Source organism: Cololabis saira, chromosome 5 (genome assembly GCF_033807715.1).
Source record: "Cololabis saira isolate AMF1-May2022 chromosome 5, fColSai1.1, whole genome shotgun sequence".
Lineage (NCBI taxonomy): Eukaryota > Metazoa > Chordata > Actinopteri > Beloniformes > Belonidae > Cololabis > Cololabis saira.
In genome coordinates, this window is record NC_084591.1 from 46996007 (window position 1) to 47021367 (window position 25361).

A 25361-nucleotide genomic window follows, 5' to 3' on the forward strand; every position below is an offset into this window, starting at 1 on the left:
CTAATCCAAATCTGTATAAACCCACTTAGTATTTTATTTATTCATCATACTACTACTCTGACAGGTTGTTGAAGGAAAAATGTTGAAAAATATTGCTCTCATATTAAAAGACACATTTTTCAGAAATTATTTTATGTTTTTGTTCGTATTTTATACATTGGTGACGCCAAACTAAGGTGAGAAAAAAAGTCATATCTGTACAGGGTAAACCAAAGAGAAATGTATCAAAAAAACATAATTAATGTTAATTTTTTTCAATTAAAGGTTTGTAACGAATCACTTTACTCTTATGGTGCTAGTACGTACGGGTCGGGGGGCCCGGCTGGTCTTAGACACAAGTAGAGGGGAAACAAGGAAAAAAGGTTGGGGACCACTGCTCTAGATAACCCATTTCGGTTTCGCTTTCATTTTATTTTGTTATTTAAGTTTACATTCATTGCACTACTACTACTTTTTTGTTGTGTCACTATATTAGTATCTTTTTATTTACTATTTTTTTAAATTTTATTATTATTAATTTTTTTTTTTTGCTATTCCCAAAGAAAGATTAATGATGATAACCGTGGGGGGAGGGATGGGGAAAGGGAGGAAAAAAAAGGCATGTTCATCTGTTTTGCTCTGTATTGTGGAAACAATTTGCCAATAAAAACATATATATAAAAAAAAAAAACTGTCCGTGGTAAAGCTCTGGAGCTGCTCACTCGCTGCAAATACCTGGGGTTCATTATTGATGGGGAGCTTACATTTAAAGCACACATTCAAAAATGTGGTCTCTAAATGAAGGTTGAAACTCGGTTTCTATTACAGAAACAAGGCATGTTTTTCCCTCAAGAGCGCAAAAGTTTCTGATATCAGCCACTTTTCTGCCTGTTCTTGATCACGGCGATACACACACGTTTACTTATTTTTAAACCACTGTCAAGATAATATCTCTTGAAAACAGAAGTAAGACTTGTGAAGCATGTTGCCCGTGTTTGTAGCAGAGACACGGATGAGTCGTAAACATGTCTGATGTTTGTGTCAAAATGATTCAATCAAAAAAAAAAAAAAAAAAAAAAAAAAAAAAAATAATCACTTCAAATCAAAAAAAGTATTCAAAAAATCCAAATCCAAAAAAAGTATTTTTTTGCATTCAAACACTTTTTTTCTTAGATTGAAAAAGTTTTTTTTTTATTGGATTTTTTTTATTGAAAATATTTTTTTCTTTTTGAAGCAACTTTTTTTTTTATTAAATGATAAAGACACAAATGTCCTACCCATAATATGGCCCAAACACAAAACAACACTTCTTCAATCAAAAAAGTTGCTTCAAACAAAAAAAGAATGCATTTTTTTGAGTCTCAATATTTTTTTGCATTCAAACACTTTTTTTTGATTGAATAATTAAGAAACAGATCTAGCTCCATATCAAAGCAGCTGTTTTACAGCTTTGTGCAGGAGCCACACGTGCAGCCGTGCTTTTACGTCTGCATGCTTCCACTTTTTGCAGCTTGTTCCTCAACTTGTCATGAAAATGCAAACGTTGGTGCGTTGGGCCTGAACCACAGCCTTAGAAAGTCCACACTTCCAGCCAGCTCTAGTTTCCTGTAGGCTGCTGTGTGCAGAGAGATAGCAGGGGTTACAGACCTGTCTCCTTGGGGGGGCAGGGCCCGGGGCCCCTGGCCCCTGGGCCGCTCCATTCGGGGGGAGATCGGGGGTCGGCCAGGAATCCTTTTATCGCGACCTGAAAAACAACAGTTAAATAGTTTTATACGGTACAAACCACCACTAATCTCTAAACAGCTATTCAACTTCCACTTTTTAGTCATGTAAATCAAGGCGTGGGTTTGTCATTTAAGTTCCTAAACATAAGTAGAAGAAGAAGTCATGGAAATCCCAGAAGAAGATCCCAGAGAACAGGACCTTCTTAAACCACACTGTGAAGGCTCACACATCACTCAATCAACTGTTTCATTAATACAGAGTAGAGTTAAAACAGTGACTCGCACAAAAAAAAATGAAACAGCATTAGCACAAAAAGCACAAATTTGCATGGGTCGCAAGTAGATTTTCTGGCGCTGGATGGTGGATGCGTCTCCATTAAGCCTGGATTATGTTTCTGAGTTAAACCAACGCAGAGCACACAACGCTGCCGTGACGCCGTTGTGGTGCCGTCGTGAAACCTTCTGACTTCTGTCACTCCATTTTCGCCGCGAGCGCTAGGGGGGTGCGTTCCTTTCCTGAATGGTTTATCCGGTCACAGTGAATCAAAGAGATACGGACAAGTAACAAAAAAATTGAAAGCTGCAAGCAGCGATGAACGGGCCCATGATCACGTTCAGGCTGCAGTGGAAGCTTGTATGACTTGATGTAGATTCTTCAGGCCTGGACATTTAGCGGATGAAACCACCCACGACTCTCTATATCAAACCATTCAAAAGTTATAGCAGAAAATAGGAACTATCAGATATCAACCAATCAGACGAAGGGGCGGGGCTAATTTGCACCAATTATGTTCAAGGACTCAAAACCGAGTCCGATGACACCACCCACGACTCTCTATGTCAAACCATTCAAAAGTTATGGCAAAAAGTAGGAACTATCAAATATGGACCAATCAGATGAAGGGTGGGCGCGCTTTTTGGCGTCTATCGTCGCCACGGTAACGCTTTTGACTGAGAAAAGTAATGCGCATCGTCGCAAGATGGAGACGAACATTTTGATGTATAACACACCTGGGTGCACGTTACGGTTCAGCCGTATTAACTGCTGAAGGAATGGCATAAATTGCACCAAAATTACACGATTAATTCAAAATGGCCGACTTCCTGTTGGGTTTGGGCCATGGTGCCAAGAGACTTTTCTTTAAGTTGCGACATGATACAGGTGTGTACCGATTTTTGTGCATGTATGTCAAACCGTATTGTGGGGATTGAGATACAAAGTTTTCTAGGGGGCGCTGTTGAGCCATTAGGCCACGCCCATTAATGCAAACCATTAAATATCACATTTTTCGCCAGGCCTGCGTGCAGAATTTGGTGACTTTTGGGGCACGTTTAGGGGGAAAAAAATGTCCCCCTCATTTCACCGGAAGAAAAAAAAAAATAAGGAAAAGGAAAATTCCTACAGATACATTAGGGCCTTCGCACTGTAACTGCTCAGGCCCTAATCACACACACACACACACACATGAAGAAAAGAGCGCTGAAAGTTCACGACTGCTTCACGAACTGGACCGGAAATGTGTTGCTACCAAGCGAACCAATCACAGCCCTCTCGGTCTGCGTTGTGTCTGCGACCTCTCAACGCGTAGTTACATTTTTTGGGAGGTGCGTCAGGCACGGCGTGGTGTGCACCGTGGGGGGGTCATTGCGGCGCAACCTGCGGCGCACGCCACGCCGTGGATTTAACACAGAACCATAATCCAGTCTTTAGCAGGAACGGCCTGCAACAGTGGCCTGGAGGAGGCAAAAAACCTCCCTGTAGGAGGAGATACTACAGGAACTACTCGTCTCTGCCCAGCAGGATTTAGACATCACGTTCAGCACTCTCACTTGAACATTAATCACAACTCATTTGAGCCGTCTGGAACAGAAACAATTTGCATGCGTTTAAATTTGAGGAAGATGGAGATTACAGAAAAAAACCTAGAGAGGTTGAGGCCTCGTCAGCACATTACACCAATGTAGAGGTCCGTTGGGGGATTTTCTTATAATCTCCATTGCTACAGTTAAAAAAACTAACAAAAACACATCCCTGTCCCAGTTTACTTGTTTATTCTTCTCCTTCTTCCTTTGCTGCATTCTTCTTTTTCATCACTTTTTATGCAGCTGGCTCTCTCTCTCGTGTTATTAAATATATATTCTGGCATTTATTTGAGTCCCAAAAAAAAAAAACTCGACAAAAACATGACAAAACAATTGTTTGATATATATAATATTCCTCCTATTCATTTCGACAGGCTGCAGTGTGGAATTGATTTCAGTGCAAAACATTAGATCAAAAACGACTCAACATAGAGCAATAGGGGTGGGTTAAAAATATTGATATATCGATATTTTATCGATATGCATGTGTAGGAACGATTATCGATACATAAATCCAAGTATTCGATTTAAAAAAAAAAAAAAAAAAAAATGTAATTTTTTTTTTAATCCCGATTTTTCCCCCTATTTTATCACCCAGTGCTCCTACCTAAGTCAGTCCTGGGCATTGCTCCATCTACCAACCCCGGGAGGCCCTGCACTGAGCTCAAGTCTCCTCCTTACTTGAGGAGTGAGCAGGCTGCTTCTTTTCACCAGGCAGGGTGGGGTTTCTCTGGCCAGACGTGGCGCGTGGAAGGATCACGTTATTCCCTTATTGTAACCAGAATATCGATATCGAATCGTATCGGAAATCGTATCGTCTTGGGACCTAGTGTATCGGAATCGTATCGGGAGGTCAGTGATGATACCCAGCTCTATAGAGCAAGTGGACGACGACCCCCTCCCTGCCCCGCTCCAAAAAAAAATAATGGTATTTTAGTTGAAATTTGATCTTATTTAATTACTTTCAAACACACACACAAACCATTATAAAAAGTTTAAATAAAGGTTACAATCAAAGACAGGAATCTTTATTCTGTCTGTATTTTAGGCAGAATTAGATTTAAAAAAAAAAAGACAGGTAAGAATTGGTTGACAGGTGTTGCATCCTGTGTAGTCTGGAGTTAAAAACCCAACTGTCTGTATATATATTAAATATAGTAACAATGCACATATATATGCCTTAGGTTTTTACCAGCATGGTATCAACCATTAATATGTGTGCAGACAAGGTTAAAAACAAACAAAAATAAACGACTGTCTGCCACTTTGCTGTGTGTGTGTGAGTGATCACTGACTGTGTTTCCATGCATCAATAACCCTTTTAAAACCCCAATATTGGCAATAAGCCGAATTTGCACGGCCATGTAAACACCAATAACCCCTTTGAATAGGGGTGGGCAAAAATATCGATATGGCAATATATCGCGATACTTTTCCAGCTGATTCAATATCGATATTAAAAATTTGAATATCGATTTTTTTTTTTTTTTTTATCCCCGATTTTTTTCCCATTATATCACCCAGTGCTCCTACCTAAGTGACAGTCCTGGGCATTGCCACTCTCTACCAACCCTGGGAGGGCCCTGCACTGAGCTCAGGTTTTATTTCATTTTATAATTTATTTTTTATATAACACAATTGCCTGTCCTTAAAAAATGAAAAATAATGGACAGAGGTTTATTTATTTATGGATTTATATCTATACTGACTGATCACTGTGCCTGTCCTTGGTTTTAGTACCCATCTTTCTTGTGTTTATTATCATTTGCCACATAATTAAAGCAACCTCATACTAAATTTAATGTTAATTTCATATGATGTAAATAATATGAAAAACATATACAAATATGTTGTAACTTTAGCTTGTATAGTTATAATAAAACATTGTTTTGACTCAGTTTGTCCCATGAATTGTCACTATAATCTGATGAACGTGCAACTCGGATTTTAAGATCCATCACTATCATCTGATGTACATTTATACAACTTGGATTTTAAGATGTGTAATGCATTTTTAAATTTTTCGGTGAACTATGTAGAATATAATAATCGGGATATCGCATAATCGGGATATCGCAATGGGTATCGTATCGTGGCTCAAGTATCGTGATGCGTATCGTATCGTGAGGTCCTTCCCAATACCCACCCCTACCTTTGAATAACCAGAATTTGCTGTTCACAAGGAATCCTGGTCTTTTGAGTCCAGGAAGTTCTTATAAACACGGAGAAACACAAGACCAGGAGGAGACTAATCACTTCATAAATGTAATGAAGGATATGAACATTTCTGCATTTGTAGACGGTAGAAAGTACCGGGATAGACAGATTTACAAGAAGGTGAGAGAAAAGTTGCGCAAAGCAGCATTTGTTTTGAATTTGGATACAGGAAGAAGAAGCGGAAATGATGGTAATTGCGTCATGACGTTCTCCGTGCGTCGCTGGTTTGATCCAGATATCCCAAATGATTAATTACCATGGAAACAGAATATTCTGAATGTTTCAGTAACCGGAATATTAGCAATAACCCCAATTTTGACTGCATGTAAACGTAGTCACAGATCAGTGTGTGTTCAGCACGTCTCTCACCTCGGTCTGGAGACAGGGCCATCCTCTTGTTGGCGGGGGAGCCGGGCCGGTCCTTGTCTGACGGCAGGTACCTCTTCCTGCTGCCTTTATCTGCCTGCTGCTGAGGAACGAACACACAGATGGAATCACGCAAACGGAGACACGGAACGTCTCATTCAAGATACCAGCCCGTGCCATGGCTGACACGGGCTCAATCTTTTGTTTTTATTTTTTGCTTTTTAACTATGCAGGAGAGATAACATTTTCTTGCTATTTTTAGGTGAGTAGAGGAAGATCAGGAGAACTATGTGCTGATGACACTGTTATATATATAGCTACTGCGCGGCTCACACTTGGAACATTTTGCAACTTGCATTGAAGTTGGAAACGTTTGTGCAGCTTGGTCAATTCAAATCCTTAATTGCTGACCATTTTACTCATGTTTTTAATTTTTCTCTTTTATTTTTATTGTATTATTCTTTTTATATGGTTGTTGTACATTCGGCATCATTGTAAATGAGGGCTTGCTCTCAATTATTTCTCCGAATTCAAATAAAGGTTGATGATATACACCTCAAACTTTGATATATTTACACATCCAGAACTCTTTACAGCTTGATTTTAATATGGTTCAAGAGTGGTTCCGTAAGAACAAACTCATATTAAACCTAAAGAAGTCCTGCAGCAGGTTTTCAGTACACGTCACCTCCGATCCCGTTCATCTGATTTTCCTATTTATTTTTCCGATGGATCTCTTGTTGATAAAGTTGACACATTCAAATATCTTGGACTTTGGATTGACTGGAACTCACCTTTAAACCTCACATTGATTATACTGTTAAAAAACCATACAGGACTGTCTCAGAAAATTAGAATACTGTGATAAAGTCCTTTATTTTCTGTAATGCAAAAATGTCATACATTCTGGATTCATTACAAATCAACTGAAATATTGCAAGCCTTTTATTATTTTAATATTGCTGATCATGGCTTACAGCTTAAGAAAACTCAAATATCCTATCTCAAAAAATTAGAATATTCTGGGAATCTTAATCTTAAGCTGTAAGCCATGATCAGCAATATTAAAATAATAAAAGGCTTGCAATATTTCAGTTGATTTGTAATGAATCCAGAATGTATGACTTGTTTTTTTTTTGTTTTTTTTTTTAAAATTGCATTACAGAGAATAAAGAACTTTATCACAATATTCTAATTTCCTGAGACAGTCCTGTATGGCTGTCTCGCTTCACTTTACCGTTCAATCAACTGTTTCACACTTTCTGTCAGAATAAGGTTAATTTCTCAACTCATACTACCACTTGTTGATTATGCAGATATTGTTTATCAAAATACTCCAGATTCCCATCTTAAACCTGTATTATTTAATTCATTATGTAGATTTGTGTTACGTTGTCCTTTCAGAACATCATTGTTTTATGTTTGATTCATTGAACTGGTTTCAACCCAAATCTAGACGCCAACTTCACCGGCTTCACTTCCTTTTTAAATGTGTTTATTTTCACTGTCCTCCATATTTAAAAGAACTCATGATTCTATATATAACTCTCCATACTCACTCAGATATATGAATTTTCATTTTTTCTTCAGAGGTTGGTAAAAGATCATTTTATTTTAAAGCTCCATCAGATTGGAATAATCTTCCTCTCTTTTTGCGTTCTATTACCTCTTTTCATTGTTTTAAGTTGGCATTATATTCTCATCTTAAAACAAATTGCCTATGTTTTTAATTTATTTATGTATTTTTTGTCCTTTTTTCTATCTATTTTTCTTTCTTCTCTCTGTTATGTTATATTTATCTTATTGTTTCAGTTATTCAATCAGTCTATTTTGTAACTAGACGTATGTGTGTAGGCGTTGTGTGTGGGAGAGTGAGACAGATGTCTGTGTGTGTTTTATGTCATGTATGTCTGTACTGTAATGTGATATATTATAATGTATGTTTTCTTGGGACACCCCTTGAAAATGAGATGTTAACTCTCAAGGGGCTATTACGGTGGCCGAGACCCGCCATTGCTGAAAATAAAAGAAACGCTGCAATAAAATAAACGCCGCTAAAAATAAAAAAAAAAACGATGCAAATAAAAGCAAAAATACTCCCCGGTAATTCACTTCCGTTGTGGCTTTTTTATTTGTGTCGTTTTTTTAATTTTTTATTTGCAGCAGCGTTTCTTTTATTTGCAGCGTTTCTTTTATTTGCAGCGGCGTTTGTTTGTTTGCAGCGTTACTTTTATTTTCAGCCATGGCGGGTCTCGGCCACCGCAGGCTATCCTTTAATAAAGTCTACAAATTCTACAAACTAAACAAAATGAAGGTCAGCCAACTGGGAGTTGAACTGGGAATTCTACAAATGCGGACATTTGTTTCTGGTCCTCAGTTTCAGAACCTCCAAATTTATCTTGGATGCCTTTTCGACATATCTGAACTTTGTCTTAATTCGAGACAATTACCGGTACTAATATGAAGGATATACAGGTTAAAGCTGGGTGACCCTGCACTAACACTAACCTTGTTGAGGAGGGTGAGTTTGATGTCTTTGTGGGAACCGGAGCCTCCGTAACCAGCGGGCGGGAGCATGAGGCCGGGGGGAGGGTGTGCAGGGTGACCCCCCCTGTTGCCCGGTCCGGACCGGGGCATGGCGTTGCCTCTGGGCGGGACACCGGACTGATCCGCTTTCCTGCGCTCATCCCTGAAAGGCTCGTCTTTCTTTGATGGTCTTTCTGTGATAAGGAAACAAAAAATCAGAGGAACATTCAGATGAATGCAATTGAATTGCAGTTGTCCAGCCGCTAGGTCGGACAAAACCGCCATCTCTCTGTCCACTTCTATTGTAGAAACGGGGTTTTACATCACTTCATTTCTGATTAATGTACCAAAGAAAATCAACAGCAACTAGATAGAAATAAAAAGGAACACTTCAGGTAAAGTGTAGTGAGTTTAAACTGAGGTTTTCAGCAAAACCGAGATGTTTTGATGAGTTTAGGTGACAGCACGGTGGAACTGCGAGTAGCAGCCGTCCACAAAGCTTTATCCAAAGCAGACATTTTTCCTAATTTACCGTTGGTTTTGGGATGAAATGTATTCCTGTACTGCAAAAACTCAAATTCTTAACAAGAATATTTGTCTTATTTCTAGTTAAAATGTCTAATTTTTAGTCAAAAAATCTCATTACACTTAAAACAAGACTCATTACCAGAAAAATAACTTGTTTTTTGACAATTTTCACCTGTTTCAAGTAGATTTCCACTTGAAATAAGTAGAAAAATCTGCCAGTGGGACAAGATTTATCTTCTCATTACAAGCAAAAAAATCTTGTTCCACTGGCAGATTTTTCTACTTATTTTAAGTGAAAATTTACTTGAAACAGGTGAAAATTGTCAAATAAGTTATTTTTCTGGTAATGAGAGTTTTTGACAAAAAAATTCGACATTTTTACTAGAAATAAGACAAATATTCTTCAAGATTTTGAGTTTTTGCCGTGTGTGATTCTCTCTGGGTAGTGGCTGTCACTTTTACAAGTGCCCCAAACACACCGCTTAACCATTTTAAGATAAATAAATGCTTTGGCTGTCGTAGCTATGGGTTGTAGCTGCTACCGAGCCCACTTTGTCCTGGCAGTACGGATCAGATTTGTGCCAGTTCGGGGATAAAAACAACGCTGCACCCTCACTGCACGGTGGGCAGCGTGTTCCTAAGTGTTCCTCTTACAAATACAAAGTTAAAAAAAAATTATCCAGGATTTAAATGTTGATACAAGGCAAGTAAAAACTATGCTTTTTCCATTAATGTGAACGAGAGAGACGGCTGTTTTGTCCAACTGGATAAACCGGATATAGCAACAGAGGATGATTAGAATATTCAAAATCTGTAATTTTTACACAATAATAAAGTCTGGTTCTTTTATACAGCTGATTTATATTTGATGGAATCTGTCAAGCCAACTTTAACCAATTTAAGGCCAGGTCTGTCGGAGATGTTGGACCTTTTAGATTAGATTAGATTATCCTTTATTTCTCCCTCAATGGGGAAACTCACATTGTTCAGCAGCAGTACACTTAACACACACATGCAGGGGAGGGGTAAAAAGGTAAAGAAAGTAAAAATATATAATTACGAAATATAGACAGTATATACATTTTTACGCAGACATTACTTAATAATAATGATAACTGTGTCTATGTGTGTCTCACACTGCATTTCTAGACCTGGAATTACATCCAGTAACTTTACAAATAAACTCTGGTCAACATTCATTCGTTTCTTGAGTCCCAGCTTTAGTCCAGGTATTTTTGATGTGTTTGTAAAGCTGTCACTGAGTGCGTTTACATGGGAAGTTTAATTCCTCTTTAATTCAGAATTAAAATTAAATCCGATTTAAAATGAATAAAAATGACCATGCAAACACCTTATTCCGAATGAAAATGGCCATTCTGAATTAAACTTAATTCCGAAGTAAGTGGCTGGTTTATTCCGATTTTAAATCCGAATAGAATAATTCCAGATCATGTTTACACTCATTCTACTTTAGATTAATTCCGGTCTTTCTTTCTGCTCGTTCCCTCGCCCGTCTGTCTCCATGACGCTTATATTCCGCGCTGGGCTGGTTTTCCTAACAAAGTTTCAAGATGCAGCAGCAGTAAACGCTGGTCAAGAGCAGAGACCATTTATTTAATAAATAGAAATCATTAAAAGAACAGATGGAAACAGGAAACATCAAAATTATGAGCTTTTCAAAGTTGTAGCGGCTAAGTTAGTTTTTCTTCCAGTAGTTTAACTTCCGGTCCCCCCCCTATCCAATCAGAACCTTCCCAACCCCCAGACCTGGAGAGGAATTGGAGAAAGACCATCAAACGTGTTTTCCATGTAAACCTCAATTCAGAATTACTATTTCCATGTAAACTCGAAAGAAAATAGTTTAATTCTGAATTATTTAATTCCGAATAATGAATTCTGAATTAAAAAACATCATGTATCCATGTCCAGTTTGTTTGTTTCACCTCTGTTGGGACCTCTGGTCCGGTCTCTCCCGGGCGGGGAGCGGTCCCGGGCCGGCCTGCGCTCTTTGCGGGGCTGGTTAGGTATGGGGGAGCGGGAGCTGGCGGAGGACACGGGGCTGGCCAGGTCGGCGTACATGTCCTCCGAGTCGGCGCTGCGCACCGAGCTGCTGCTGGACGACGCCGACGACACCGACGACACGCTGCTCACACTCAGTGACCTGCAGGAACAAACAATACGTACTGTGACGTGCATACACGATCCAGTACGGCCAAACACAACACACATTTTAATCTACTGTATTTTCTGGACTATAAGCCGCTACTTTTTTCATAGGTTTTCAACCATGCAGCTTATACAAAGGTTATTCTATTCTGTGGATTTTTCTTCCACCGCTCGGGGCGCTCTAACCGGAATTAGAATCAAAACTAAGACAAAATAAATGCAAAGAAGAATACCCTACTTCTACTTTAGCAGATAGAAGTAGGTAGAAGCAGATTTCAAACAGATAAATAAATACTGGTTATTTTCTCTTGGTTCTGTCCCGTTTTAATCAGCAAAGTTGCTGCCGTGTTAAAAGACACTGTTAGGAAAGGATCTATTTAGGTACAAACATGTACATCATTTACAGTTCAAAATCCTTCTGTACATGTAGTAAATATCTAATCTAACAACAGAAATATCTGCGGCTTGCATATATTTTTTTTTTTTTTTTTTTTTTTAAATAGAGCGGATGCGGCTTATATGCAGGTGCGGCTTATAGTCCAGAAAATACGGTATATAATATTTTCAAGTCAAAGGAACAATATCTATCATACCTGGATTTCCTGGTGGATTTCCCCAGAAGAGATGGTACATGCAAGAAACAGAGGACAAACACGTCAGAACATCAAAACACAAGCAAACACACTGACTAAAGCGGAAAGGAACAGACCGATAACATGTACTCCAAAAAGTACTTTAAAATACTTTGGATGCCAGAATAGGAAACATCTTGGCTTGTCAGAAAGGCACAAGTTAGATTCCAGTTTTATGAAATAACATATGAGTGATGTTCAACGTTTATTTATGTCCATGTCCATGAGTCTCTCCTCACATGTGTAAATCATGAATCATCAACTGTTTCTAATTGGTTCCAGATCAATGAGCTAACTCTAAATGTAAAGAAATCTAACTTTATGATCTTCTGCAACAAAAATAAACCTTATGCAAAAGAAGAAGCTAAAATCCTTCAAGTATCGCACACAAAATTTCTGGGTGTTGTTTTGGATGAAGGTCTAAATTGGAACAATCATATTAATCAAGTTTGCAAAAGATCAATGAAAATGCTTGGCATACTGAAAAAGGTTTGTCACTCACTTGACTCTGTATTATAGTTTCCTATTTCCATATGTGAATTACTGCAATATTGTCTGGTCTGCAACTTATCCAACTTTTCTCAACAAATTACTGATAACCCAAAAAAGATTCTTAAGAACAATCTCAGTCTGGTAGACAAGAACCATCTGCACCTCTTTTTATGAAATATTCACTTTTATCCATTCATAAACTTAATGTTTTTCACTCATGCTTGTTTGTGCATAAGTTTATCAATAGAAAACAAGATCTTCCTGTCACTCTCCAGCAGTTTTTTACTTTTTCATTTGATTTTAATTCATATCCAACTAGGCACAGTGGTGATCTTCATTTACCCCTTTGTCAAACATCTGGTCATTCATTTAATATTACATTTAGATCCAAAACTCTGGAATGACTTGAATGTGTCGCTGAAATCAACATTATCTTTTACCTCCTTCAGAAAGTTATTAAAAAAAACATCTTATTCTGTCTTAAAGGTATTGTGACATCATTTTTAACATGCTTTTAACACTATTAAAAGTCTTGGCCAACATCCCTCAAATGTGTCTAAAAGAGTGTAACAAGAAAAACTTCACTCTAGTAATCTTTTCCTGGCTTTTTATTACAGTGTTTTTTTGCCCCGTGAAAAATGCTTCCTTTCCCCCCTTTCCTGTCAATCATTGCTCCGCTCCTCCTCCCAACCTCCTCCTCCAGCCATACGCTCACAGCGGCGTCGGAGAGCGACAGGCGAAGCATGCACGGAAAAGCAGGAGGGCGAACCACAGCAAACAATCATAAAAATAAAGGCATGCAAGCAGCACTGTCCCCTTATCTTAAGTCCAGTCAGTGGCCGCGGGTCTTCTTAGCAGTTTTCCTCCGGTGATTAGAACAAAAGAGGCTCTAAACAGCTCCTTGTTAAGCCTCAATTATGGTTCCGCGTTAAATCGACGCAGAGCCTACGCCGTAGGGTTCAGCGTATGGTGCGCGTCGCCGCGTAACCCTACGCCGTAGATTCTGCGTCGGTGTAACGCGGAACCATAAATCAGCCTTTATGGTGCGCTGGAGAGGAGCGGAGACAGGGAGCTGGGTGGAGGGGGCGGTGATTTAGCGGATCGTTACGTAACGATCCGCCACCAAACCACATGCGCCGTTTTTGCATAGTTATGCGGAAAATCCCAGAAAGCACACAATACACTGAATGTTAAAAGTTTGTTGTTTTTTGGGTGTAATTGATGTCAAGACACCCAACAAAACACAAAAAAATCAAGAAAAATTTGTTTTTCATGTCACAATCCCTTTAACCTTCAATGTCCTTATCTTTTCTGTAATCCAGACCTTGTATCCAGGTTCTCTTATACGTTTATATTTATCATTTTTTAAATTTGTTGTACATTATCTTTGTTACTTCATCACAGACTACGTTTACGTGCATCAATAACACTTTTCTAACCGGAATATTAGCAATAACACAGTTTTGCACGGCCATGTAAACACCAATAACCCCTTTGAATAACCTGAATTTGCTCATATTCCGGTTTTTAAAAACCTGAATATGAGCCCTGGGTTACTCCTTTTTCTAACTGAATATTGGGTCATGTAAACGCCTAACGGGATTTCCCCATCAAAAGGAACAGGAATCTGTTTTCTGCGCAAGGTGTTTTTCGCAAGGAGACTAATCACGTCATAAATGTAATGAAGGATATGAACATTTCTGCATTTGTAGATGGTAGAAAGTACAGGGATACACAGATTTATAAAAAGGTGATTGAAAAGTTGCGTGAAGCAGGATTTGTAGGAAACGCCAGACCAGATCAAGCTCCGCTGGAAGACGCTGAAAAAGGAGAACTACAGGACCAAGAAACAAGAATTGCGTCATGACGTTCTCCGTGCGTCGCTGGTTTGATCCAGATATCCCAAATGATTAATTACCATGTAAACAGGGATAACCCTGTTTGCTCACGCATGGAAACACATTATTCCCAATGTTTCAGTAACCGGAATATTGACCTTAACCCCAATTTTGACTGCATGTAAACTTAGTCCATGATGTTGATGGGAGTGGAATTCTGTACAAGCCCTTCGGGCTTTGTTCTCTCCAGGCACTGTTTTTAAAAAATTGTGCTAAATTAAAAAAAAAAAAAAATTGTTAAAAATACATGTTCTGAACTGCCTGTAATAAGTAGTAAAAAAAAGTCTATCATAGTAGTCTATTATTTTCTGAACAAATTAAGCAATCTTGTCCTCTCTCAGTGCACCTGAAAGCAGGTTAGAGCCTGACATGTGTTTTGAAGGACGAGGCTTTGCAAGCTGCTCTTCAGACGAGTTAGTCTGTACCTCAGTTTTCTGGATCCAGAGCGTGAGCGTGAAAGGGAGTTGGACGAGGACCGGGATCTGGAGCTAGAGCCGGTGTAACTGCTGGCACTTCCACTCACACTCCCACTCACAGTTCGCCTGCAGGAAACACAGGGGGAACACATTTTCAGACCGGGGGGGCGGGGGGCGTTTATTATGACCGCGACACATCATTTTCTCATTTTCTCCTGAGGACACAGAGCATTGCCCCATTTGGTCAATAGCCATAATTTATTTACTTTTTTTAAATAAAGTTAAAAAAAAAACAAAAAAAAGGTCCAGTGGCACCTTACACTTGTGAAAAAGAAAATACACCCCCTTTCAATTATCAGGACATTAATACCATCTTGACATTATCAGTTTTTTTATTTGTTAAATAAAACTTCAGATTCTCAACATGTGACACTGTCATTCATTTATCCTAAAACAAGCAAAAAGTCAACAAGCGGTTTGTGAACTAAGTACATCCTAGAACTCCAGCAAACGCTTGCAGTTATTAGTTTCTCTGTCACACAGTTTCTGACATGGTTGTGAAATAACTTTTATTTCTAAAGTTCATGGAGGCTTGTGGGAGTTTGTTAAAGCCCTGCTCTCTTTAGGACTTAAAGCAGCATCTTCAGTTGGATTAAGGTCTTGACTAGAGGTGGGACGATACGGGTAACACGATTCAATACTGTGGCGATATGTGGCCCACGATAACGGTAATATCACGATACACGATATCTACGATATTCCATATATGTGACTGAAAAAGAAAAAATACCCATAAAAAGGAAAACTGTAGTTATGCATTTATTCAATGCCGAAACTTCATACAATGTACAAAGAAAGTGCATTTGTATATTTCCTCACTGCCTGCTGGTCTTGTAAATGTAAACTCTGTACAGCTGGACAAAAGTGCATGAACATTAATAACATGTTTTATATAAACCAGGACAGTGCACTGCTTTGTTTCTAATACTGAAAAGTCAGTAAGCAACTTAATTTTGCATAGTAAATGTAAACACTGTACAGCTGGACAAACTGAAGTGCATGAACAATAGTGCGGTGACAACCGCCTAAATCCATTATGTGTTGTAATAAAATATCAATATTTGCCGTCAGTTTATAGAGTATTTATTGCGACAGAGAGCGCAACAATATATTGCAATATGGATTTTTTTCCCCACCACTAGTCTTGACTCAGATTGGGTCATGGATGGGACTGATGGGTGATGTTTGTATTCAGGAGTTCATGGTCAACTCAATGATCCAGGTTCAGTGACTGCAAAACAACTCCAAATGATAACTGCTCCACCACCGTGCTTACAGCTGTTGGGAGATGTTTTTCACTAATCCAGTTTAATGCATGTTGTGTCTACATTCGGCCATTTCAGCCTCTAGAAGTTTGACAGATGTAGCTGAGCAAGCCTGAGCCAGAGAGAGGAGACCTCCTCCTGCTAACCCTTCCAAACAACCCTCACAATTTGTTTTCCTCATTGTATCGCCATGAATGTTATCAAAACAATATTTGAAATTGTCTATGCATATGAAAAAAGGGTAATAATGAGTATCCTTTAACATCTTAGCTGTTAAACTGGTAGATTGGTTGTGTAATTTACTCAAGAGTCTCACTGTGGCGTGATGATTCCAAGTTGTTTGTAAATGAACTTATGACACTTTATCGGGTTTTTCATCCTTGGCATTGTGTTATAACACCTGAATGCTCCAGACGGACAAACTACAAAAACTTCTGTTTTATAGCGGTGCTCATACTTGCAGATGATCAATAAATCAATCGTATTTGATTAGTGGCATCTGGCTGCTACGTATGACCTTAATTCTGATGAAGGCATTAAGGGAAAACATATTGAGTATGTACAGTATGTCCTATGGCATTATTAGAAGAGTTTCTTTCTTAGTTAATCAGTCCTGTCTCATGATATTATATTAAAGTCTAATTTATCCATACTTGACATATTGTAACATTGTTTGGGGCGCTTTTTATTCTTCGTACCTTAATCAATTATTTTTAATTCAGAAAAGATTCTTGAGAATGATTTCATATTCTACTCATCAAGCACCTTCTGCACCCTTATTTAGCAAATTTAAATTATTATCAATTTTTTCTATTAATATGTTTCAAACATGCCTGTTTATGTTTAAGTTCATTTATTCCAAACAAGACGCTCCAGGCACTTTTCATCATTTATTTCTGTTATCATCAGATATTCACTCTTTCATTTACCTCTTTGTCGTACCTGCAGTCACCAATCCTTTATCAAATTCCATGGCCCTCAACTCTGGAACTCTTTAGATCGGTCTCCTAAGTTTGCATCATCCTTAAAAATGTTTAGGACTAGCTTGGTGGGGAATCTCTTATCTAGGCTAAATTAATAGGCTATTCTAATTGAAATGAAATTGCCATTTTATGGATATTTTTTGTTTGTGTGTTTATTGTGTTTTTCTTTGTTTCTTTTACCTTTTCTTTTTTCCTTTCTTTTCTTTTTCTATTGATTGATTTGTTTTTGTGATTTTGTATTGAGGGGGAGGATTTTTTATAAGCCCTTCGGCCTTCTTTTCCTCTCCTGCACAATTATTTGTCCTTGTATTGTTAATATAATTACTGTTTTATCATTGTGCATATGAATAAAATAAAAATAAATAAATAAAGGGTATAATTCACTTTCACTCATGTACTGCTTCCGTATTTTGGCTTTTGTTTTTCTTAAGACTGATGCAGAGTAATATGTTTGAAGCACAAAGAACAATAATAACTTGAATTCCTTTGACATTTGCTGACCTGGGACCAGGAAAATCCCATGAAGCAGCAGCCACAATACCAACACCAAGACCAAAGGCTCATTCCAATCTAAATATAAATTAATATTTCTGCCCATGAATTTCCAACTGTGACATTTAAAATGTTCCCACCATGACATGGTGGCCTCTTGTTTGCCATACACACCGATTTAAATATTGAATTCCCTTCTTGCCTTTCCACACACACTGAAAGGATCAATTGCTCTGGTTTATTACATGTTTATGATGTTGGCAGCGCAGCGTTGCTCCACTTCCTACTTCTGTCTGGAGGTGTAAACCAGGTCATTGAAATGCGGCGGAGCCACATTTTTAAACTTGCAGCAGCAACAGTATCCGTCGTCTGTGTTGAAAAGGCTAAGTAAACAATAAGGACTGCACTAATCACTGGTGTGTATGTTTCCTTTAGAAGATATTTTGAGATGGTTATGATGCACTTCAAACAATATTTACACCAAAATGAAATCAGGCAAAAAAAAAAGAAATAATAATAATTAAAAAAAAACACAAAGACCAATAAAGACAAATACTACTGGTACTTAACAGCGTGTGAAAAAATGAATTTCATACTTTTTGTTCATATTTTGTACTGTGATATAGAAGTGGAAATACTATTTAAGTGTCCTTCAATAAAGGTGAGTGAAACTTTTGGGGTGTGACTGGGAAAAATGACGTGCCCAAACTGAAGATGAGCTGCGTTATTGAGTGAATTCTATACTATTTTTTTAAAGATTAAATTTCCCCTCTGTGGGACTATTAAAGGATTTCTTATCTTATCTTATCTATTTACAGGACTGTCTCAGAAAATTAGAACATTGTGATAAAATTCTTTATTTTCTGTAATGCAATTAAAAAAACAAAAATGTCATACATTCTGGATTCATTACAAATCAACTGAAATATTGTAAGCCTTTTATTATTTTAATATTGCTGATTATGGCTTACAGTTCCGCGCGCGAAATTTTTGGGTTTTTCGGGTCGGATCGGGTGTCTATATGCGCAATTTTAACTCTCCAATTAGCAAAATACTGGATACCTTTCCCTGCCTCATCATCATCTGGGCTTGCCTCGACGCGGGGCCCCACGGCTGCTTGAGACCCAGTCGGATTGGTGATTTTTCTAACAAATTTATCAAACGTGCCTTTCAGAGAGGCATTAAACTCTTCCATTTTCTTTAGTTTTTTTCTTTTTTCATCCCCTGATGGAAATTTCCTGAATCTGTCTCGTTCTCTCGACATTGTGTGACAGTTTGTTCCAACTCCACCCGTCTGGATCAGAGCAGCTTGTGTCTGCGCTTGGTCCGATCAGTTGTATTGAACAACAGACACGCGCATCATTGCACATATATTTATTGATATGCACAGACTAGTACACATTTAGGTCTGTAATGGAATGTGACTGTTGATATTTATAAGGGAAAAAACGAAAAAAAGAAACGGAAAAAAAAAAAAAAAAAAAAAAAATGTTTTTCCAAAAACAGCCCATAGCGCGAGGCCCCTTGGGGCGCGAGGCCCTGTGCGGTCGCACGGTTCGCACACCCCTTGCGGCGGCTCTGTTTGAGTTTTCTTAAGCTGTAAGCCATGATCAGCAATATTAAAATAATAAAAGGCTTGCAATATTTCAGTTGATTTGTAATGAATCCAGAATGTTTTTTTTTTTTTTTTAAATTGCATTACAGAAAATCACAATATTCTAATTTTCTGAGACAGTCCTGTATTTAAGTGTCCTTCAATAAAGGTGAGTGAAACTTTGAGGGGTGTGACTGGGAAAAATGACCTGCCCAAACTGAAGATGAGCTGCGTTATTGAGTGAATTCTACGCTATGTACAACTCATTGATGGCAAACATTGGTGTTAGAAAGTGGACTTGCCACCAGGATTCCAAAGGGCCCTGGCACTGGAGGAATGTACGTCATAAAAACATAAAATAATGAACAGGCACTGCAACTGGTTTTTCAGGACAGTGTTGGTGTTAAACCCCGGTTGCCCACACATGTACAAATACTCACACACCCACAATCAAAAAGTCACACCAAGCGGTCTTTCCTGCACTTTGATGTTTCCTACTTTCTGCAGGATATTCCATCTGTGAAATGCCACTGAACACAAACGGACAAAAGTAAGGCCTTTCCTCCAACACCCCCGCGTGCAGGCCCTTCCTTCAAAATGCCCAGCCGTGAAACACACCTGCTGTATCACAATATGGCATGGAAAAATATGTAAATAGAAAAAATGTTTGGTTCCACAGTTGTGGAGCTTGTTAAGAGTACTTCCTTGCAAACAAACAGGTGTACCAACAGTTTCCTCCCCACAAGCACGCACCGAAAACTACAGCCAGCTCCCTGCATTCCTGCATGCCCCCGCAACGCTCACTGGAGATGCAAGGGGTTTATAAACACCACGTCTGTGTCTGTCTGTGATGTCTGTTTGGGCTAAACTGTACAAGACTGTCTCAGAAAATTAAAATATTGTGATAAAGTTCTTTATTTTCTGTAATGCAATTAAAAAAACAAAAATGTCATACATTCTGGATTCATTACAAATCAACTGAAATATTGCAAGCCTTTTATTATTTTAATATTGCTGATTATGGTTTACAGTTTAAGATTAAGATTCCCAGAATATTCTAATATTTTGAGATAGGTGTTTTCTTAAACTGTAAACCATAATCAGCAATATTAAAATAATAAAAGGCTTGCAATATTTCAGTTGATTTGTAATGAATCCAGAATGTATGACATTTTTGCATTACAGAAAATAAAGGACTTTATCACAATATTCTAATTTTCTGAGACAGTCCTGTACATGATTGGCTGAGTGATAGCATTTTTGTTATAATGGAATCAGTTGTTATTGTTGTTATTCTCTTGACATCCCTTTGTCTGTTTCTGTTATTGTAACCCTGTAATCGTGTTTGGTTGTTATTTGAGCTCATTGAGTCTATGCATGTCGCGTGAAATGTGCTATATAAATAAATTTGCCTTTGCCGTCAATCAAGTATGACATAACAATGCAACATTTCTCACACAGCTTTAACACTTGCCAACCGTGTGTGTTTGGCAGCACACAAGTATCCCATTCACATACTGACTCGTCACAAATGTAGAAACAATTATACTTATACAATTAAGTTTAAAGTTTCTGTATAGTATACGAGTCCAATTTAATCTTATTAAATACAGTCGAATTCAGTTCCAAGAGGTAAGTTTCCAAAAGAACTTCCATCCAAACTGACAAGCAAAACTGCAAACTCAGAAAATCACAGCATGTAAGCACAGCAGATTATGGTGTTCTTACTGATTTGTAGGTTTTTATGTAGGATGCTAATCCTGACAATTATACTAATTTATCTGGGACTGGTACTATGAGATAAGTCTCCATAAGAGTTTTAAATAAACAGAACCCGATCCCCGTCTCCCCTCGACAATGTACGATCTACAGGACTGCACCAAGCTCTTCAGTGCATTTACATGGGAAGTTTAATTCAGAATTAATTCAGAATTAAAATTAAATCTGATTTAAAATGAGTAAAAATTACCATGTAAACACCTAATTCCAAATGAAAATGGCCATTCCAAATTGAACTTAATTCCGAAATAAGTGGCTGGTTTATTCTGATTTTAAATCCGAATAGAATAATTCCAGATCATGTATCCACTCATTCCTCTTTAAATTAATTCCGGTCTTTCTTTCTGCTCGTTCCCTCGTCCGTCTGTCTCCATGACGCTTATATTCCACGCTGGGCTGGTTTTCCAAACAAAGTTTCAAGATGCAGCAGCAGTAAACGCTGGTCAAGAGCAGAGACCATTTATTTAATAAATAGAAATCATTAAAAGTACAGATGGAAACAGGAAACATAAAAATTGTGAGCTTTTCAAAGTTGTAGCGGCTAAGTTAGTTTTTCTTCTGGTAGTTTAACTTCCGGTCCCCCCCCCTATCCAATCAGAACCTTCCCAACCCCCAGACCTGGAGAGGAATTGGAGAAAGACCATCAAACGTGTTTCCATGTAAACCTCAATTCAGAATTACTATTTCCATGTAAACTTGAAGGAAAATAGTTTAATTCGGAATTATTTAATCCGGAATAATTAATTCGGATTTAAAAAACATGTAACCGTGGCCCTTATGCACTTTTGAGAACGCAGCGTTTTAGTTTTTAGCCTAGTGTCCTTATCTTTTAGTGTTTAGAGTTTTATTGCTTGCTTTGAGCCAGCAATACATTTCGTTCCACTTGTACTTGGACTTTTGGAATGACAAAGTGAACCCTGATACCTTGATGACTGGGGGCTCAGTGTCTTGGCCGAGGACACTAGGGTACAGGTTGATGTGCAGGTTGTTAAGATGGAACATAACCAATAAATTAAGCTCTTAAGGTTCTTTGTGGATGCCAGTGTCAAGGTTTGGCACACGGGTTCTGGTCCCTGGAGGGCAAGTGTGATGATGCACTTCCGACCGGAGGAGGAAAGAGATGTTTCAGCAGTGCAATATAACAAAATTACATTCCTTTCAACTTAAAGGCGTTCTAGTTCAAAAATGACAAAGAGGAAACACTTTGCTTTGTGCTGTTGCAACATTGCCCTGCTGTCAGACTGACGTAGACGGGGACGTGCCAGACATGTTTCAACAGGTTTTAGGCTCAAACGGTCAGTTAAGCATCAGCAAATATTCCTTTTGAAAGATAGTCCAAGTTCTCTTCCTTCAGTTGTTATTCTTGTTGAAAGATTCATTTCACAATACTCAGAAAAACAACCGGTCTTTCTCAAAGTGGATGACGTCCGAATGTAGGATGTTAGCGTCTTCACGAGTTTGAAATGTCCACAGAGATCGTTTGTCCAGTCACAGGCCGTATTTGATGTGCTGAAAGTCACATGTCATCACATGCAGTGTATGAGTTTCACGTTTCAGTACAACATGTGCTGGTGCCTTTTAAATTCTTACCCATCGGATCCGGGTTTGGCGCTCGGTTGAAAGGATTAGTAATATATCTTGTAGTGGTGGTCGTTGTGTGTGGTGGATGTATGGAATAAGTTGGAGAGGGATTTGAAACCATGCAGAAGCTTAACCTTATTTAAAAAAACATTGAAAAGAAGGATGATTTCTCTATATCAAAGTAATGAGCAGTGATGCTTACTATGTTGATTTGGGTATTCATTTAATTGGTGATTTGATTTGAACTTCTTCCTACTCCTGCACTTCTTCCTACTCCTTTTTTGGCACATGTAAATCAAAATAGCAAGTTTTAAAGGATGAAATTCTTTGTTTTGTTGTTGTTTTCTTAAACTTCTCATGAAGTGTTGTTTCTTTTTTTTTTTTTTTTACATTTGATTTGATTATTTAAAGATGAAGGAAACATGTAGACGGCACCTTTTTTTTCTTTCTTTCTTATTTCTTGAGGAATCTTTGTTATCCCCATGGAGGCAATTTGTTTTACTGGCAGTCTTATCTCTTACTTCTTGCTTTTATTTCATTACTTTAAATAATTTTTTGAGGGTAGGCAATGAATAAGCTTTGCTTCAGCCGACACCTTTTTCGGTCTAGACGTTATTTGTATATTGGAAACTTTTTTGTAATGTTTTCTTTGAACAGTGTATTAGTTTCCTTGTTGTCATTTTTATTTTATTCTTAATTTTGTAAAAGCTATTTTGATATTTGTCTTATTTTTATTTTTTTTTTGTGATGTCATGATCGAAATAAAATAAACTAAACTAAACTAGATGGTTCCTACAATCACCAATTTTCAATAATAAGGACTTGTTGATCGGGGGGAGACCTATCACCTACTCTCAGTGGGAAGAGGGAGGTGTACAGTTTTTGGGTGATATTTTCAGCTTAGATGGTTTACGTTCTTTTCAGGACATTTAGAATAACTTCAATTTACCAGGCACTTCCTTTTTTTGTTTTATTTGCAGCTGAGAGCGGCTCATAAAGCCCACGGTGTACCTTGGCTGATGATGGTAGCAGTACGTTGGCAGCCCCCTCACACTTTGACCATCAAACAATGGATCTTGACTTTTCTTGATGTTACTTACATGGAGTTATCGACAGCCCGTGTAAATGGGGCAAAAGAGGCAAATGTGAATATGTGGCTCGCCACAGCTGAAGCACTGAAGCGCTTACTCTGATCCTCGTGGTTTGTTGTGTATCTGACTTAGCTCACTTAGCATCGTGAAGCATCAATAGGTTTATATTAACTATTCCACAAGTCCACAAATCTTTTTGTTGTTGTTTGCTTTAGCCGCCTTGTCTCGATTTTTATTTTAATTTCATATACACACACGTCATATAATTGTTCTGGTCTTTTAATAGTTTATTTTCATTTTGTGTATGTGTGTGGGTGGGGGGTTGATGTAACAACATATTCAGTGCCTGTGCATCATTGTTTGATCTCTGTTTGAATGATCCGTTTTAGGAGTAAAAGTGTGGAACTCATTAGACAACGACCTTAAACTAGCAAACTCAATAAAAGCATACAAGATATTATTCAAAGCAAAGGTAATGGACACATATATAGAAGCACAATAAGCAAACATAGAAGAATGTACACATGCATGAGATAAAATGACAACCTAAATTGGTTTTGTAGGTTTCCTTAGCATCTTTTCACTTTGTTTTCAGAGCTATCATTATTATTATTATAAATTTTATTATTATTATTATTATTATTATTACAGTTATTTAAGCTATTATTATTATTACTATTATCATCATCATCATTATTATTGTTATTATTGTTATTATTTTGTGCAGTCTCATGATACTTCATTTGTTCTTTTTGTATATTCTATTCTGTTAAAAGGTGGGCAAGATAATCTTTATGCTTCAAGCCCAGACCTTTTTGGTCAAAATAATCACAATGTTGACCAGGGAAAAACCTGTTATTTTGTTTGTGATTGACCGAAATAAATATTAACTAACTAAAAAAATGTTAATAAAATAAAAATTTGATCTAAAACAAAAAAAAAAAAATTCTTACCTGCGTGGCGGGTGCTGCTGTCGTTCTCTCTGCCTGCCCTCTCGGGGGTTTGGGGGTCTCCCAGGTTCCCGTGGGGGCGGGGGTCTGCCGGCTCCAGCAGCTCCTACGGGGCCGGCGGCTCCTCCTGCTTCCCTGAGACCGGCGGGGGGTTTACCTCCCTCTGTCGGGGGCTTGGGGGGTCTGCTCTGAGCTCCACCGGGCGGGGGGGAACCGGGAGCTTTCTTCAGGGGAGGCTTGTCCCTACGAGGAGGGGGCGCAGCACCCGGCTTTGGCGGCATGCTGTAAGAGGGAAAAAAGGAGCTTTTTTTAGAACATGCAGATATGATGCAAGGTGCACTGCAAAATCTTAACAAGAATATTTATTTTATTTCTAATTAAAATGTCTCATTTTTAGTCAAACAAATCTCATTACACTTAAAACAAGCGTCATTACCAGAAAAATAACTTGTTTGACAATTTTCACCTGTTTCAAGTAAATGTTCACTTGAAATAAGTAGAAAAATCTGCCAGTGGAACAAGATTTTTTTGCTTGTAATAAGAAGATAAATCTTGTTCCACTGGCAGATTTTCCTACTTATTTCAAGTGAAAATTTACTTGAAACAGGTGAAAATTGTCAAATACCGGTAAGTTATTTTTCTGGGAATGACTCTTGTTTTAAGTGTAATGAGATTTTTTGACTAAAAATGAGACATTGATTTTAACTAGAAATAAGACAAATATTCTTGGTAGGATTTTGAGTTTTTGCAGCGCAACGT

The 25361-nt window shown here is 38.0% G+C and overlaps 1 protein-coding gene across 1 annotated transcript in view; it reads right to left on the bottom strand.

Annotated features, from left to right (window-relative positions):
- zc3h18 (zinc finger CCCH-type containing 18) overlaps nucleotides 1-25361 on the bottom strand; it is a 63890-nt gene that overhangs the window by 1315 nt on the left and 37214 nt on the right. Inside the window, exons 13-19 of the mRNA XM_061722303.1 lie at nucleotides 24606-24884; nucleotides 14817-14933; nucleotides 11963-11971; nucleotides 11147-11364; nucleotides 8658-8869; nucleotides 6153-6252; nucleotides 1627-1723 (exon numbers count right to left, since the gene is read on the bottom strand). Of these exons, the coding sequence (XP_061578287.1) occupies nucleotides 1627-1723; nucleotides 6153-6252; nucleotides 8658-8869; nucleotides 11147-11364; nucleotides 11963-11971; nucleotides 14817-14933; nucleotides 24606-24884 (1032 nt within the window). The remainder of the gene's footprint in view (nucleotides 1-1626; nucleotides 1724-6152; nucleotides 6253-8657; nucleotides 8870-11146; nucleotides 11365-11962; nucleotides 11972-14816; nucleotides 14934-24605; nucleotides 24885-25361) is intronic.